Source organism: Culex pipiens, chromosome 3 (genome assembly GCF_016801865.2).
Source record: "Culex pipiens pallens isolate TS chromosome 3, TS_CPP_V2, whole genome shotgun sequence".
In the NCBI taxonomy this organism is placed as follows: Eukaryota; Metazoa; Arthropoda; class Insecta; order Diptera; family Culicidae; genus Culex; species Culex pipiens.
The window spans coordinates 67,215,567-67,234,179 of NC_068939.1; the positions used below are offsets into that span (position 1 = coordinate 67,215,567).

General features: G+C 32.1%; 1 protein-coding gene across 1 annotated transcript in view; it reads left to right on the forward strand.

Annotated features, from left to right (window-relative positions):
- The window catches only part of LOC120420924 (tyrosine-protein kinase Drl), a 167,858-nt gene extending 152,729 nt beyond the window's left edge, over positions 1–15,129 (forward strand). The window contains exon 12 of the mRNA XM_039584053.2: positions 895–15,129. Coding sequence (XP_039439987.1) covers positions 895–1,006 — 112 coding nt within the window. The 3' untranslated portion in view covers positions 1,007–15,129. The remainder of the gene's footprint in view (positions 1–894) is intronic.
- The last annotated feature ends 3,484 nt before the right edge of the window (positions 15,130–18,613 follow it).

The following is an 18,613-nucleotide window of genomic DNA, read 5'->3' on the forward strand; positions in this document are numbered from 1 at the left end:
TTTATTCATCCTATATCTTATGAAAATCTACCTTCAAAGTATAATGGTATTTTAATGAAAACATTATTTGATTCTGTAAGATTGTACATGACCACTGATTTTTCAATATTTTTTTGTCGCCGTTATATCGACTCAAAAAAAGTTGACGGTATCTTCTTTTTTAAAAACTAGTTTGGTAATGTTCAATTATTTTAAACAAACTAATTCCTTTGAAAAAATCTAAGCAATCTTTTAGAGACATATCATAATATTCTTGTTTAGTGAATTTTAAAAGTTTTTTTTTCTATTCCAAAAAAATAGTTTTTGGACATTTTGAGTAAGCCATCAAACCGGGTGTCCGATTTTACAAATTTATCCAATACGATTTCAGGCTGAAAATTATTGAAAATCGTGTCTTTTTCAAAAATTCAATAATTAAAAGGGTTGTATCGCTCCTCTGTCAAGAGATATCGAAAAATGTAGCTCTACTTCGTGATATGGGGCAAAAATTACAGAGTGGTCGGCGCAACTTTTGTTCCTATTTTGTGTGAATTGTCAGAGAATTACCCATATATTTAATAGATTAAATTTTTATGTTGTGATCGACTATTGTTACTCAAGATAACAATATTACAAATAAAAGTCCTTTATGTTTCAGATTGTTTGCATTATCCTTTACTGTTACTAGTTGCATTGTTTAACAAATGTGTTATTGGCATGTATTTTTCCCAAAGAAATTCCTCTCTGCGTAAATAAAGAGCTAAAACAAAAATTAGAGTAGCAAAAAGTAAGCTAATTCCGGTTTTTCATGCTCACTCCTGCACTCGCAACACTATTTCTCCCCACCACTAACTAGTTTTATTCATACCCTATTGTTTCACTCTCTCTCTTTCTCTTCTTTGTTTCTCTCTCCAGCTACACCGTAATGTCCTGCTGCTGGCTGGCGGACTACAAGCAGCGTCCGTCGTTTCCGCAGCTAATTGCCTATTTGCACGACTTTCACGAGGACCTGGGCAAGTACGTCTAGCGTGTCAAACGGTGATTTGAGTCCGGGTCCTCCGTACTGGAGGTGGAGTTGGAGCTGGAGAACGACCACAACCGCAACTAGTTTTGGCTGGACACAATGCTGATGATGACGGACGGACGGACGTGTGGTGATGGTGCAAGCGTCACACGATGGTTACCTTTTTTTTACACACACTCAAGATGAACAAAAAATAAACCAACAAAAAAGTCGGAAAAGTACACGCTAATTTAGGTGCAGCTCCGGGGAAATGACAGTTACCAACACGTTGACACAAAAGGAATGTAGAGTAGAGAAGCCACTGCTGGATGGAGAAGAGTAAAGTGAGTTAAGTGCATTTAAATACTTTTGAAAGTCAGGAGTTTTGCACTGCCAGTGTGAGAAAGAGATTAAAATGGAAAATCGCAACAGATTTTGAAAAAGGTGCAATAATGGATGGAATGAAGTGCAAATGTGATTTAAAATCTAGCTGTAGCTGTCCTAATTTAATTCTTATATTGATTTATTTTTTATTTCCAATTCTTTGAGATTTCGGTCACTCGATTTTTTTTGTACCTTTTTATATTGAATATTTTGCCCTTTTAAAATGTTCGTATTGATTTAAATTTTTTGAAAATATTTTTTTCAAAAAGATCGGAAAATTTCACGAATGTTTCATATTTTAACATTGTAAATCGGACCATTAGTTGCTGAGATATCGACGTTAGAAAATTGTGGGTTGTTTGAATGAGAATTAGAAAACATGAATTTTCATGGCATTTTCTCAGCAACTAAGGGTCGTATCAACAAAGTTCAAAAAGGCAAAATATAATGCATTTTCTCAGCTTTTAAAAAATATTTTTTTCAATAGTGGGCAAACATGTGCACTAATTTAAAAAAAATGAAAAACTGCGACTATTTTCAAAAAAGTTACCTAAAAATTGCCTTAACTTGAAAACGGTGCACTTTATCAAAATTTCACTAAAGTACTTATTGAATGCAAATTTGATTTTACATCGAAAAATGAAGTTGAAAATTTTTTGCGACCAATATTTCGATTTTTTGAAGAAATTAGTATTGATTCAAAAATTCATATCTCGGTCAAAGATTTTTTGCACAACCTTTCTGAAAAGTTGGCATTTTATGTCCTCTAAAACATATAAAAAATAAAAATAGTGTTTTTTGCAAATCAAGTTTAAGTGACAAAAAGTTAAATAAAAAATTACTAATTTTTTTTACCGTGTATCAATTTTTTTCAGTGTAGTCCGTATCCATTCCTACTACTTTGCCCAAGACAGCTGCCAAATTAGTATGCAAATTTATATGATGAAAAATGGCGCCTTTGGGCATACCGAAGGCATTAAAATAGTTTCAATCGGGTTAAAAAATACAAAAATTAAAATTTTTAAAAAAATACAAATTTCGTAGAAAATTGCTCTGATTTTTATCTACGGTTATTTATTCATATTTTTAACAAAAAAAACCTATTGAATATAATTGACTGGAAATAAACACTGCAATTTAACTTATGAATTTTCTTTTCATAAAAAATGCAGTACTAGACGCTTTAGCAAACCTATTTAACATTTATGATTCTTATTTGCAAAAGTGCATGCAAATGTATGACAAAGTTTTGGATTGGTTTTATGGCTTCGGAAAAATTGTTATAATGATTTCAAAGTTAGGATGATTTTTTCCTTTTTAAAAGTTGCCTAAATCAAAATACTTTCTTTTGTTTTATTAACCTTCAATTAACCTTCCTTTATGATTTTATGTAATAACTTACTTCCAGCAGTAAAATTTACCAGAAGGATTGGTTTTGGTCAGAATAGAGTTTTTGGGAAGTACCTGTTTTAAGAAAGACATAGTAATACTCTGCCTGTATAAACATTTTGGTCAGATCGTCTATTATACATTTGATTGTGATCAATCACATTTTGTTTGTTTAAAATATTTTTAAACTTTGAATCTGAAATATTTTCCTAATTGAGAAAAAAATGTAGGAGGAACATTTCACTAATCTGAATTTCAAACAAAAAAAAAACAAACATTTCTTTATCAAATAAACGGCACAACTTACATTCCATTGCTGTTCAGAAAAAAGAAAGGGCATTTTTGAAGATTTCTTAAACACTTATAAAATTTGTATTATGTTCATATTATGAAAAATTTAATATTCATCGATCAATAATATCTTTTAAAAAAATGGGACAATTGTAAGAGCTCTACATATTGAACAAAATTGAAGTTGTCATTTTGGAAGTTTGTATATTATCTTTTTTATGATGTAATTTGTAATGATGACATTACAACAGAAAAGTGATAAAATTACACATTTTCAGAGGTAAAATTAAATATTTCTGACATACATAAAAAATGTACCCTTTCCAGATGTTAAATTACCATGATTTTTTTACTGTATTGCTCTAGCGTAATTTAGGACAATAAACCAAAAATATGTTTTGTATGTAAAATTGCTTGCAAAGTTCATCGTTTTGCGTATATTTGAGTACAGTTGTTATATTTAACTGTGTGGAATTACTTTTTGTAACAAAAATTTATAGAAAAAATTAAGTTTTAGAGAAATTATTTGATAAATCCGTCGAAATTGTTCACCAAAATGAACTTTTCTTGCTTTTTATTAGGCCGATGCAAATATTTTTCAAAGTTGTTTAAATCAACCAAAACGTGCTAAAAATGATTTAAAACACAGCAGAATACATTTTAAATCAATTTCAGCTGTTTACGTCTAAAATTCCAATGCAATTTTGAAGTTTTTTAAACATTTTTTTTTTGCTCCTAGATTTTTCAGGCCAACTTTCAAGGGGGAGAGAGAGGTGGTGACAAAAACTTTAAATAAAATTTTTACCAGCCTTATACACCCAAAACTGACAGCGCTAGTCCGAGAGAATGATGGTCTCGAGTCGATAGAATAGTGGTACCATTCACGAACGCAGAGAACACAGCTCGAGATGGGCGATAGAACTATTCTCTCGAGGTTCATTTGCAAAAAAAGTTCATCCGTCAAACAAAAAACCAAAAGTGTCGGCAACGGGAATCGAACCAGAGACCTTTGACAAACCAATCCAATGACTTAGCTGCCTCGGCCACCACAGCTTGGTGACCATGGAGAAGTCAGAAGTCGATGTATGACACTTGTTGGAGATTTATTGATTCAACTAACGAATGAACACATTTGTTATGATGGTGTTAGTTGGTACCATTATTCTATCGATTTTGGCACTGAGCCCTCAATAAATTTTGAGAAAACGATTATCTCGATTCTGAATTTTGGGTGTAGCAATCAAATTTTCTTTAAATTATTTTTGCTAAGATTTTTTCATCAATTTAAAAAATATTTGTTAGATAGCACTTGATTTAACCCTTTCAGGCCTGAATTTTCAAAAAAATATTTTTTTAGTCAATGATGGAAAAATGATTCTTATGACCATACGAAAATTATAGGCTAGTTTTGGAAATTTTGATATTTGGGTCATATATGACCCATCAGGCTCGAAAGGGTTAAAGAAAACAAATTCAACTGTGCGACCTATGAACACTATGATCTAATTACTTTATGATCTGTTATATTGAACAGATCAAAAGATAAGAGTAAAGTTTTCAAAAAAAAAATAACTGCCCATTGATTACATAGTTATCCAAATGTTTTAAGTAGTAATTAGGAGTTTCCTCATTTTGGAACATTATTATTTAAAATAAATTAAAAATATTACAAAACATTAATATTAAGATTAATGCGTTAAGTATTTACGTTTTTTTTAAATTTAAAGTGACATTGAACTTCATTTAATATCTTTATTATGTACTCAAAAGTTCATAAATTAATTTCAAGTTATGTTAAACTACAGCGATGACAAATTATCTTAAGAAAAAAAAACCATGTTTAAATTCAAGAAAACACTCTTGTTTGAAAAATACATAATAAATTCGTTGAAAGATCTAACAAAATAAATATTAAGCAATTCTATATGAAAGTTGAAACTCACAATCTTAAAACAGCCCAAAATTGTTCAGGAGGTTGTTTGGTCAAAAAGTATGACTTGGGTTTTTTTTTGACAAAATTCGATTAGTTTGATTTTATTTAAAGTTTCATGTAAAAATCTGCTACATAAAAAAAAAACATTTAAAAAGCCAAATGGAAATAGTAGTCACAGTTAACGGAAAAAGAAGTCTAATTAACATAAAATAAATTGAAATGCATTTTTTCTACGTTTAGAATTTTATTTCACATTATTGGGATAGATCAAACAAATTTTAATTTTTAGAAATCCTGCTATACAGTACTGCAAAAAGTTTTTTTTAGTGCAAAAAAAAATCGACACTTAGATATTTTGTAAACTAACAATTGAAAAACAACTAACGAAGTTGACTTTATAGCTGTCGGCCACCATTGCTAGTACCAACCACTAGTGTCTTCCTTTTAACTACAAGGACTTCGCCGCCCTGGGCTCTTAAGTGTTTGAGTACGGCACGGAGCGACAACGCCGGATACCCACCCATATTTACACAAAGAATTTTTAGAGTGCCCGCCGTTGGATTCGAACCAGCAACCTCTGGATTGTTAGTCCAGTGGGCGGTCCGATTGATCCACACGGGCGGGACGAAAAACAACTGGGCAACTGTAAAAGGCATCTAAAACACTTTTTTCATTCAAGTCAAAAAACCATGGCTTGTTGTTTAAATTTTTATATATTTTTATTTTTATCTTGCTAATAACTTTTCATTTTAGTCAAAGGGAACTTAAAACGGTTAAAACGACGAGTTGTCACAAATTTTTTTTTTGAAAATTGTTAATTTGAAAGTTTAAAAAAAAAGCCTAATTATTTGGCCAAGGAATCTCCTGACTTATTTGTTGAGCCATGTTACAATGTTGAGTTAAAATATGAAATGGAATCGCTGTTTTATTATTTCGTATATTTTACATCAGGTTCTTCATATGTTCCATGATCCCTCTAGTTTTGTTATATTGCAAAGAAAAATAAGTTTGAGTATTTTTCTGACATTTGCACTTCTTGTTCCATTTCATCCTAATTAGGTAAAGATTGTTAGCTATAATAGACAAGTTTGTTATGAATGGTACGTAAGTGAAGCACACAACAAAGTCAGTTTGTGAACCGTGAAGTGAATGATATTTTTTTCCTCCCATCTCGTAATGTCGATAAGCCGTAAATTGTGTAAAACTTAACAATAATTGTTATATTGTAGATAAGCCATACACATTATACATAGAAAGTGAGAACTAAAAAAGTGCAAGCGAATCGCGCTAAACTGCCATAAGTTGAGATTGATAGGAAGATAGTGGAGCTGAAGCGGATAAAAAAACAAAGCAAAACAAGCAACAAAACCAAAAAACATCAATTAGAGATGCGACTACTAGTTTTAAATTAGTGCAAATGAGCGAAAGTTGAGAAGCGCAAACATAAGACAACACACACAAACAAAAAAAGAGAGAGACAAATAGATATATATTTTTGTTACGAATAAAATTTTTATAAGCCGAAAACTTGAGGTAAAAAAAATCGAAAAAGTCAGTCGAAACAAACAAGGGAAAATAAAACAAACCAAAACGCTGTTGGTTGGTAGAGATATTGTTAAAGCGAATTATTTAGCCTTGGGCAGAAAGTTTTGTCCTGCCGCTTCCAAGGAAAAGCTTCAAACCGGATGTTTGAACCTCCCCCCGCCCCTCGCCACCAGTTGAGCGTTTCGGTAGTTGCTCGTCACAAGGTGGGGGTGGAGTGGGAGCTTTTTTTACGCGAAAACGAAAACTTTTATGCACACAAATTAAAACCACCCACGTGGAACCCATTTTCGCCTGGGCCCAGGTCCAACGCTTGAACAAACTCTCTCTACTGCTACTACTGCTAACTGCCACTACTGTGAGGAAGGGGTGAGGTGTCAATAGTTGAACTGTTTACGTCAAACTTTGTATTTTTAAGTTGAAATTAATTTTATACTCAAATAAAATGTTTCTTTGTTTTTTTTATTTCTTGGGAAACTTTAACCAAATAATAAGCTTCAATGAGTGTTTTAAAGTTCATTCACCATAACTAGAATAAAAATTATGTTTCTCAAAGCTACATTTTTGCAACAATATTGCTGAGAAATCTTTGTTTTCCATTTGTATCACGAGAAAGTGAATGCTAGACATGAATACTTCAATATTTTCAAATAACAAAACTAGTTTCATACTTTTTATTGCAAAATAAGTTAACGACTTCCATCATTGCTATGAGTTTTTGTTCAACGATATGAATTTTGCTTCGTTTACAATATTTTCACAAAATTCCTTCTTCAAATTGTTTAGAAAAATACCCTACACGTGTTGATACTTTTTGGTAACGCTTTCCCTCTTCCTTGTACACTTATGAACATCATCATTTGTTAATAATTCGTCAGCGCACCTGCCCTGATCTCTTTGATTTTTTTTTTTGCATCATTGTGTGGAGATGTTTTTATCTGTTTGCCCTCCACCGGTCATCTTGGCTAACCTTCGCCCAGGTTGGTTTCACACGAATCTCCTTTCCCGCCATACTGCCAACCCGCTCCTAAATTGGCACTCTGTTCCATTTTCATAAGCTCCGACTGTGATAACCGTGACTAGAAAAATAGAAAGGAAGGAACTGATGGTCAAAAAGTTGAAAATCCTCCGGAAATTATCAACACTCACCTCAATTTCGTCACGAATTCAGTTTGTGTTTCCAACAAATGAAAACAAGTTTTTCACCTGTCATACAGTTTAGTTTCTTTGATCATAGTGACCGTTTTGATAAAAAGGCTATACTTTAATCCTGAGGTTAACCCTGGAAAAACCACTTGACTTAAACCACTTATAACTAAGCCAGTTCTACTCAGATCGTTTCGCGATGTTCTACAAAGTTGTTACTCATAAAAAAATCTATAAACAGCTCGCACAAAATTTTATTTGGTTCTATTTTGGATTTTTAGATCTAATCTAATCTAATCTAATCAGACCCTAGCGCAGCCAATCTTTCGAAGGGATCCTGGAGAGTGCCTTAGGTTAGATGACGCCTAGCACTCGTCTTGTCATTTATTAACATTTGTAGTGCGCCATTGCATTAGAATGCATTGAAACATCACAAGTGTTAAAGCGGCCAGGCCTACTGCGTAAAGCCGTATCGCAGAGATGGCTCGTAATTGGGTTGAGTTTGAGCACAGAGTGTTCGAACAACAACACAATTCTGAATCGACAGGGGAGGAAGAAGCGTGGGGACACACCACCATACGCTCCGAGATTTTGGTTGTATTCGTTGGGAGCACCATGCTAAGAAGGTTTGGTACTCCGGGACCCGCTGGGATGAGACATTGTATTTCCACAAATGCCCTGGACACTATTTGCCGTGGTTATAGCGCCACAACTCGCTCTTGGTTCAATTTTGGATTTTTAGGGCAACAAAGTGTAAAAAGTGTCGTTTTCCCCATACTAACGGATCCAAAATCCAATACAAAATTGAAATCGAGTGGGCATCTCGAATTATTAACAATAAAAAAAATCGAACCAAACTTACCAGATTTCTAGCTTTCTTTGAAATAACCCCAAAAACCAAGCTGGAAACCCCGATACGACCGAAAATAAATCTTTTCTTTGTACAATTTGTCATGAAATTACAGCAACACATTGCCCGGATACAAATTTGAGCATTAAACAATGCAAAACATGGATTATTTATTTAATAAGCTGTTTATTACCCAATATGTTCCGAAAATTATTTTTCAGATAGTGCCCATCACGTGAAAGGTAATTAAACTAAGAAATTTTGGAGTAAGGCTCTATTTATTTCAGGAAATTTGGCTATGCTTATATTGAACCAAAACTGATATTTTTTTATGGAACTTGTTAACAAAAATGTTTTCTGCAATGTGATTGATTCTAAAATGTTTTAAAACGTAATGGTGTAATGTGGCAGAGGCCTGAAAAAATATTTTTTGGAGCCTATTGGGTAGTAAACAGCTTATTTAATAAATAATCTATGTTTTGCATTGTTTAATGCTCAAATTTGTATTTGGGCAATGTGTTGCTGAATTTTCATGACAAATTGTACAAAGAAAAGATTTAATTTCGGTCATATCGGGGTTTCCAGCTTGGATTTTGGGGTAATTTCAATGGAATCTAGAAATCTGGTAAGTTTGGCTCGATTTTTTTTTCATTGGAGTTAAAATATTGGTCAGATATAGTTTGTTCGAGTCCCCAAGGTATATTGATAAGAAATTTGAGTGATATCAACATAAATGCACCGATTTTCTGTGATTTTTTGAACAAATATCCCATGAAATCGAAAAAATATTCTTCAAAAAAAAGTTGCTTTAGACCCCCCAACGAAATATTTCGAAAAACGAAACTATTGGCACTACGCCCCCCGGGGCATGGCCTTCCTCTAACGTGGGATTTCTGCTCCAGCGCCTCTGACGAGACAGGAGAAACCGGGACCGACGTTTTACTTCACCATCCGATAGAAGCTCAGTGGATAAGGCGGGAATCGAACCCGCGTCTCATAGCATCATCGGGATCGGCAGCCGAAGCCGCTACCCCTGCGCCACGAGACCACGAAAAATATTTCGTTATACCCCGCAAATTGTCGGGAAAGATCCCTTCTTTCATGGTGTCAAATATCAGACATACCGAATTTTTCATCATTAGTTTGTTCTAAAAAACACTCCGTGATTTCCTTTGTTAGTCTTTGACCTCTTTTTGGTATGAGGCAACGACTTCGAGATACAGTGATTTTTAAATAATGAAATGCGAAAATATTGAAAACACTTACGCCTTTCTCAAATGTCATTATCGAGTGAAACTGGCTAACATAAGCATTGGATAACATGTCTACAAAGTTTCATTTAAATCGGAGAGTGTCGAGAAAAAAATACGTAAAAATTGTTTTGGTGTGGAATTGCTTTTTGGTAAAAACAAACTATAAGTAAAAATGATCATTCAATTGAGGAAAGTAAGTCATAGAGTGAAAATTATTCTTTTTTTGATTTTCATTCATTTTATAAAAGAAATCTTCAATTACTATTTATCACGTTTTGGGTGAATATTCTCTTTTTAAATTATTCTAAATTGCCTAAATGTAAAATAACACGTTACACAATGGATCATAAAATTTAAACGTTTCATGAATCCATTTCATCTTTTTAAACTCTCAAAAGTTAAGAGTCATTATTGTGTTTTAGATAGTCAGCATTAGTAGAATATGATCAAAACTTAATTATCGTATCCTTATAAGGCAATTATTAATTTAAATTTCAGATTTTAGCAACATTTCATTGGAATTAAAAAAAAATCATAATACAGTGGACTCTCTCGTTGTAGATATTGAAGGGACCGAAGCAATCTATTTGAAGGGACTGATAAATTTATTGACAACTGGAGCAATATTGATATTGAGAAGATCGACAGCCAATCAAACTAGATCACTCCTTTTAAATATTCTCAACGCAGAAAACCGCATTTAAGATTGTTTAGGTAAAAAATTTAAGTTTTTGAAAAAAAAAACTATCGTTGTCTTCTGATTTTTCGGACTGGCAAAAACTTTGAAAAATGTTTGAAATTGCATTACAGTCATCCCACATATTCGGAACACCCACAAATTCGGAACACTTTTGTGGTAATTTGTCGATAGGATGCAAAATGCAACTTTTCTGTCGTCCCTGCTATTTTTAGGACCTTTATTTGGACATTCTCTTGCAGTTTCACTAGTAAAAATAGTACTTTTTGAGCAAACCTCATTTCAAGACTATTTTATCCAGAGCAGCAAAACACTGCCTCCAAATTGCCTGTTCCATAATCGTGGGATGTTATTGTGTGGGAGGCACACAATTGTGGAACACCTGAATTTAATTGATATTTTCACTAATAAAAATATCAGACCATGTTTAAACCATCACTAAGCATGAGTTTAGACTCGGTCCGAAAAGGACCTAATAAAAATAATTTTATGAAAAAAAATAAGCATAAATTTAATGGTTTCAGAGTGTGAAGTATTTTTTTTTTGTAAAAAAGAGGAGAGAAGAAAAAAATAGTTTGTTTACATCGTAAGAAAAAAGTGTTCCAAATTTGTGGATTTCAAGGGTCAATGTTTTTCTTTAAAAACTTGATATAAAACGTAAACATGTACAGCAAGTCTATACAGTATGTAAAAAAAGTATTTACACCCCTTGGGTACTATGCACATTTTGTGATGAAACATGTAAAAAATTTAAAGTTTGACAGGAACCTAGTACTACGTTTTGTTCAGAAACTCATGCCAAACATTTTGCTACAAAAAGCTCATGAAAAGATGAATTATATAAAAAGTTATATAACAAATTCTATTACGAAAATAAAAAAGGTGCAAAAAAAGTTTGTACACCTTTCGAAAAATTAACATAAATAATGTTATTTGTTGACAAATCACCATAAATCCAGTCTCCCAACTCCAAATAGGCATCCTTGACTGATTAAAAAAATAATTTGGATTGAATATAAAATTTACTAACTACTTAGTATAAAAGTTTAAATAACTCTGGAAATTCTATATAAAACTTATCAAAACTTAATTTTGCAAACTTTTAATTCAAATAAATGTCAATATATTACCATAGAATTGCTAAATAAACATTTTGGAGTGGGCATAACACCGTTTTGGGGGTATTTGTATCGATAGAATAGATTTTTCGTTGGAATTTCGTACCAACCCGGAATTACGTCGTCGGAAAATCCGCCGGCATCCGAACCGGTCCACAATTCACAAGTCAACCTATGTGGCATCGGAAAGGGCATAAAATTTCCGATCTTCTGATACCCATACATCCAGGTTTTCTATAAAACCTACGTTTTTAAATACCTAGGTAAAAACGTTGTTATGGTTTCGTTTGAGCAACCTGCCAAAAATGTATGGAATTTCGTAATTTTTGTTCTCGTGGATCAAACTTACTTTTTGCCCAGGTATTTAAAAACGTAGGTTTTAAGGAAAACCTAGATGTATGGGTATCAAAAGATCGGAAATTTTATGCCCTTTCCGATTCTACATAGGTTAACTTGTGAATCGTGGACCGGTTCGGATGCCGGCGGATTTTCCGACGACGTAATTCCGGGTTGGTACGAAATTCCAACGAAAAATCTATTCTGTAGATACAAATACCCCCAAAACGGTGTTATACCCACTCCAAAATGTTTATTTAGCAATTCTATGGTAATATATTGACATTTATTTGAATTAAAAGTTTGCAAAATTGAATTTAGATTAGTTTTATATTGAATTTCCAGAGTTATATAAACTTTTATACTAAGTAGTTAGTAAACTTAATATTCAACCCAAATTATTTTTTCAATCAGTCAAGGATGCCTATTTGGAGTTGGGAGACTGGATTTATAGAGTTATCTACGTGCGCATGTATTTCGTGTACGTACACGAAAAAGATTGAGGTTAAATTTTGTACCAGCCAGCAAAATAAATGGACTGCTAGTGTGTGTGAGATCGGGCTTAGATAACTCTATGGTGATTTGTCAACAAATAACATTATTTATGTTAATTTTTCGAAAGGTGTACAAACTTTTTTTGCACCTTTTTTATTTTCGTAATAGTATTTGTTATATAACTTTTTATAGAAATCATCTTTTCATGAGCTTTTTGTAGCAAAATGTTTGGCATGAGTTTCTGAACAAAACGTAGTACTAGGTTCCTGTCAAACTTTAAATTTTTTACATGTTTCATCACAAAATGTGCATAGTGCCCAAGGGGTGTAAATACTTTTTTTACATACTGTACATCAATCGAAAGATCGCAAGAAAAGCTTTCACATGAAGGAAAAAGCAAATCATAATGTTCATTCATCGATTTTCTATGATTTGTTGAACATTGGCAGATCTGCAAACTGTTCCGAATATGAGGGATAACTGTAATCGAAAATTAAAAGATTCTTGCGGTCTGAATCTGCAACTTTTTTTATTTTTATTTTTTTTTTTGCTTTTTGATTTCTTTTGAATACCCACGACTCAGGGCGGTTTTAAAAACAACCAAAACAAATAAAATTTTTTTTCCTGGATTTTTGAAAAACTTATATTTTTTTTCTACGTATATTCAAACATAAAAAGACGTTTCAGCCTTTAAAAAAGTCCCTTACAAATTTCTCAAAAAAATCACAAAGCAGTACAAGTACTGCATAAAATTTAAATTTTATTTGAAAAAGCTCTACAACTAATTATAAGCTATTAAAAATTCTTTGGTCAATGTATATTTTTGCATTTCTGGACATTTTTGGATACACAGGCACGGTTACCAGGTCAAAATTGAAAGAAAAATCTTACCTAGCTTAGAAAAAATCTGGAGAATTTGGCAGACGCAAATCTAAATGGGAAGGGTAAGAATTAATTTGATTTTTTGAAAAAAAAAATTTAGAATTCTTATCGTTGAATTTATGTTTTCCCTAAATCAATACTAACTAAATTTATCGTTTTTAATTGAACTCCTTCATTTGAAGAAGTTCGATCTGACACTTGAAAATCCTGCCATTTATCTTTATCTGATTTATCTGCCACCTGGCAACCACTGGTTGGAAGAATACATAAAACATAAAAAAAATAAATATTTTGATAAATACATTGAAATTTTGCAAATTTTCGGTATATACATAACTGCAAAGCATTTTGTGGTACTCTCAGCTTCATAATTTTGAAAAATATGCTTGAAATTTGAAATTATGATTTTTTCCTACCCACTCCCCTCCACGACATATAGACAGACAATAATTTTAATAATTTTAATTTTGATTTGAAAATCCAGTGATATTCAAAACAATTTAAAAGTTTAAGTTTTTGACATTTATCAGAAAAAATTGCCTACTTTTTATATATTCTGAAAATTGGCATTGTCTTAATTGTAAACACGTTCTAAAATTTTTAAAAATTGAAAAATTGATCAAAAACTGTGTTGAAAAATAAAAAATCCTAATAATGAAAAAAATCAAAGTGTCTTTATATAAAAAATTGATTGCACCCAACATTACAAATCAACTATTGCCATTTCAACCCTTAAAAACTGCTACTACTACAACTACTACCACCACCACGCCACTAGTCTCGCTTAACTCGCTTTTTGCCTCCGTTTGCCAGTTTCTTTTGTGAAAATTTATTGTTTTTCCCACGAGGAGGGAGAAACAGAAACGAAAGAAAACCTCGCCACTAAACTGCTGCGCGCACACACCGCTTTGCTCGTAATTTCTATCTTTCAGCTCTGTAAATATTACCCAAGAAGTCATGGAGGTTACCGACGCAAAAAAAAAGTTTAACTTTAAAAGAAAAACTTTGCTTGTGCAAAGAGTCGAGCACTGCAAACCTTAAAAACCGGAAAAAACGGAAGCTACAGGGTCAAGATATAAGTTTTATTTTTCTATAAGCGATACTTTGCGACAAAAAAACGGAAGTTTATTTTTCTCCGCGAAACTGAAACCGAATTTATGTTGAAAACTTTTCGCAAAAAAAACGTCAAAGAAAAGGCAAGCCGTCAATTAGAAGCTCGCTCGCTTGGTTCAGTTGTTAATGGATTAATTTGTTTGAGAAACAAAAAGTTTAAGTCCAAGCTGTCGCATTTCTGTCGAGATGAAAGCCATTATTTTCAAATCTAGCACCTAACGCAAAGCAGCCAAATTTGAAACGTTAAATTAGACGCGCAAAAAATCTGTGAACTTACTGCCAAATCGAAGTTTCACACAAACAAACACACACTCACACAAAATTTACTGTAAACTGCTAAACAAACTAACTTACTGTAATTTTCGAATTTTTCTAATCCATACAAAGTCGAAGAAAAGGAAGAAGAACTAAAAGAGCAAAAAGCATAACGTAAGATCAAGCCTACTTAAGAAGTCGATGTTATATCTGTCATTTTTCGATTTATACGCTTTAATCTTTACTCTGTCTCACACGAACAAAAACTAACACACAAACTCACACAAAGAGCAGATACAAAAAAACCCGGAAAAAATGTCTCAATCGAACAAAAGGGATGTTTCGAGTGAACGAAAAAAAAAGAAAGACAAAGAAGAAAAAACGTTAAGCCCCCTCGGCCGGGGTTGTGCGAACAAGATGTAAAACGAAAATCAAAAATAAAGAGAAAAGAATGCAAAAGTCAGATCGAAAGCAGTTTTGGCGTTGCCACTCCCCTTCTTTGCGCTGTTGCGCCCCTCTATTTTCGGAACGATGACAGTCTCACACACGGCGGCAAAGATGCTGTTTGGGCTTTGGGTGGGTCTCGAGTTTGGGTCTGCTTTGGGGGCGGTTCCTTTATTTTTATTTTTTAGTTGACATAATTTTTGTAAAAGTCTGCAGGTAAGGATTAATATACTTTTAAAATGTATATTAAGGTTATGTTGGGTTTTTAAATTGATGTATATTATCTTTCCTTAAATCTCATTGATCAATCAATTTGATAAAACATTTAAAATTCAGATTTTCCCTAACAAGTGGATATTACTGCTTTTCGTCAGACTAAGTTGAGTGGAAAAGCTGAGAAAATTTTTTGGTTCCTTGTCACATCATAGTTTTAGTTATTGCTCTGGATAAAAATGCTAATAATTTTTCGAGTTCTGATTCTGTAATTATTTTTACTTCGAAATTTCCTTATTCTTATTCTTATTCTTATTCTTATTCTTATTCTTATTCTTATTCTTATTCTTATTCTTATTCTTATTCTTATTCTTATTCTTATTCTTATTCTTATTCTTATTCTTATTCTTATTCTTATTCTTATTCTTATTCTTATTCTTATTCTTATTCTTATTCTTATTCTTATTCTTATTCTTATTCTTATTCTTATTCTTATTCTTATTCTTATTCTTATTCTTATTCTTATTCTTATTCTTATTCTTATTCTTATTCTTATTCTTATTCTTATTCTTATTCTTATTCTTATTCTTATTCTTATTCTTATTCTTATTCTTATTCTTATTCTTATTCTTATTCTTATTCTTATTCTTATTCTTATTCTTATTCTTATTCTTATTCTTATTCTTATTCTTATTCTTATTCTTATTCTTATTCTTATTCTTATTCTTATTCTTATTCTTATTCTTATTCTTATTCTTATTCTTATTCTTATTCTTATTCTTATTCTTATTCTTATTCTTATTCTTATTCTTATTCTTATTCTTATTCTTATTCTTATTCTTATTCTTATTCTTATTCTTATTCTTATTCTTATTCTTATTCTTATTCTTATTCTTATTCTTATTCTTATTCTTATTCTTATTCTTATTCTTATTCTTATTCTTATTCTTATTCTTATTCTTATTCTTATTCTTATTCTTATTCTTATTCTTATTCTTATTCTTATTCTTATTCTTATTCTTATTCTTATTCTTATTCTTATTCTTATTCTTATTCTTATTCTTATTCTTATTCTTATTCTTATTCTTATTCTTATTCTTATTCTTATTCTTATTCTTATTCTTATTCTTATTCTTATTCTTATTCTTATTCTTATTCTTATTCTTATTCTTATTCTTATTCTTATTCTTATTCTTATTCTTATTCTTATTCTTATTCTTATTCTTATTCTTATTCTTATTCTTATTCTTATTCTTATTCTTATTCTTATTCTTATTCTTATTCTTATTCTTATTCTTATTCTTATTCTTATTCTTATTCTTATTCTTATTCTTATTCTTATTCTTATTCTTATTCTTATTCTTATTCTTATTCTTATTCTTATTCTTATTCTTATTCTTATTCTTATTCTTATTCTTATTCTTATTCTTATTCTTATTCTTATTCTTATTCTTATTCTTATTCTTATTCTTATTCTTATTCTTATTCTTATTCTTATTCTTATTCTTATTCTTATTCTTATTCTTATTCTTATTCTTATTCTTATTCTTATTCTTATTCTTATTCTTATTCTTATTCTTATTCTTATTCTTATTCTTATTCTTATTCTTATTCTTATTCTTATTCTTATTCTTATTCTTATTCTTATTCTTATTCTTATTCTTATTCTTATTCTTATTCTTATTCTTATTCTTATTCTTATTCTTATTCTTATTCTTATTCTTATTCTTATTCTTATTCTTATTCTTATTCGAACAACCCTAACTTCGAAGCGGTGCGGTTCAGTCCATCCGTCGCGTGTGCTTTCGATTTGATTTTAAAGTGGTTTTCGCGAGGATAGTTATCTAAAAAGTGCATTGCTAGGTCCACAATGTGCTTGTGAAAAAATAGATACTGGCGGCTTTCGAAATTTCGCGATTTTAAGAGGAAAAATCAGTCGTTTTATATCTAAATTGTGCCGTCCATTGTTTCGTTTTTTTCTTTTCGTTGAGCCGTAGCGAGAAATGTCACACCAATACAGTGTTGTTTCGAAGTGGTGGTGCAAATGTGTTTGTTAAGAGAGAGCGAGAGAGAGACGCCTCTTCTTCTCTGCAGGAAGGAAAAGCGGGAGGGGTGGGATTGTGAAAAGTGGAGAGCACGAGCGGTTTCGTCTTTAGAACCCGAGAGTGTGTTGGTGTTCGGCAAAAGTCGTCAGCTTGGTGTTGGGCCGTTTTGCGTGCAGCGCTGAGAGAGCGGCGTAGTCAGCTGACTTTCACACACAAATATCTGCTGTGGCTGATGGTCGTAGGCGAAAAAAAAAGTGCGGCCATCGTTTCATCGATTTTCGATGTACGGAGAGGAGAGTGCTATCGCTCTTGTTCTCTGGATCTCCCAGCGAGGTGATCTACGATGTAGTGGTTTTAGCAGTTGTATGAGGCATGTTTTGTATTAAAACAGGTAGGCTCGTTTATTTTCAGAGAAAAACTGGCGCGTCTTAAAGGTTAGTTATTTTTTTATTTATTGCTTTATAATATGATTCACGTCCACCTAAGCAAAAACCGTAAATCTATAGTTGTGAGATTGTATCTATCAGTCAAGAATACTCTTCAAAACTTGGTAGCATTAATTAAAACAAATTCAATCAAATTCAATACTTATAAGTTCTTAGCATGCTTTAACAGGAAAACATAGTTTTATATGGATAGCATGTTTGTTGACAATTTTATTAGAAAACTTATCTTTAAATGAAACATACTAACACCTGAATACATATATGTTTTTTCCTATTAATTCTTATTTTATCATTCACTCAACAGAGAGCGAGTTGTGGCGCTATAACCACGGCAAATAGTGTCCAGGGCATTTGTGGAAATACAATGTCCCATCCCCGAGGGTCCCGGAGCACCAAAACTTCTTAGCATGGTGGCTCCCAACGATAAATTGCCTAAACAAACAGGAACGTGAGCGGGGGATCCCCACGTTTCTTCCTCCCCTGTAGATTCAGAACTGTATTGCTGTTTAAACATTCGTGTTCAAACTCAATCCAATTCAACGAATCATCTTTGCGGTTAACTTTACGCAGTTGGCCTGGCCGCTTTAACGTTTGTGATGTTTCAAAGCAATTTATTGCATTGGGGCACTGCAATTGTTAATAATGACAAGAGGATGCTAGGCGTTAATCAACCTAAGGCATTTTCCAGGATGCCCTCGAAAGACTGGCTGCGCTAGGGTTAGATTAGATTAGATTAGATTAGATTATTCTTATTCTTATTCTTATTCTTATTCTTATTCTTATTCTTATTCTTATTCTT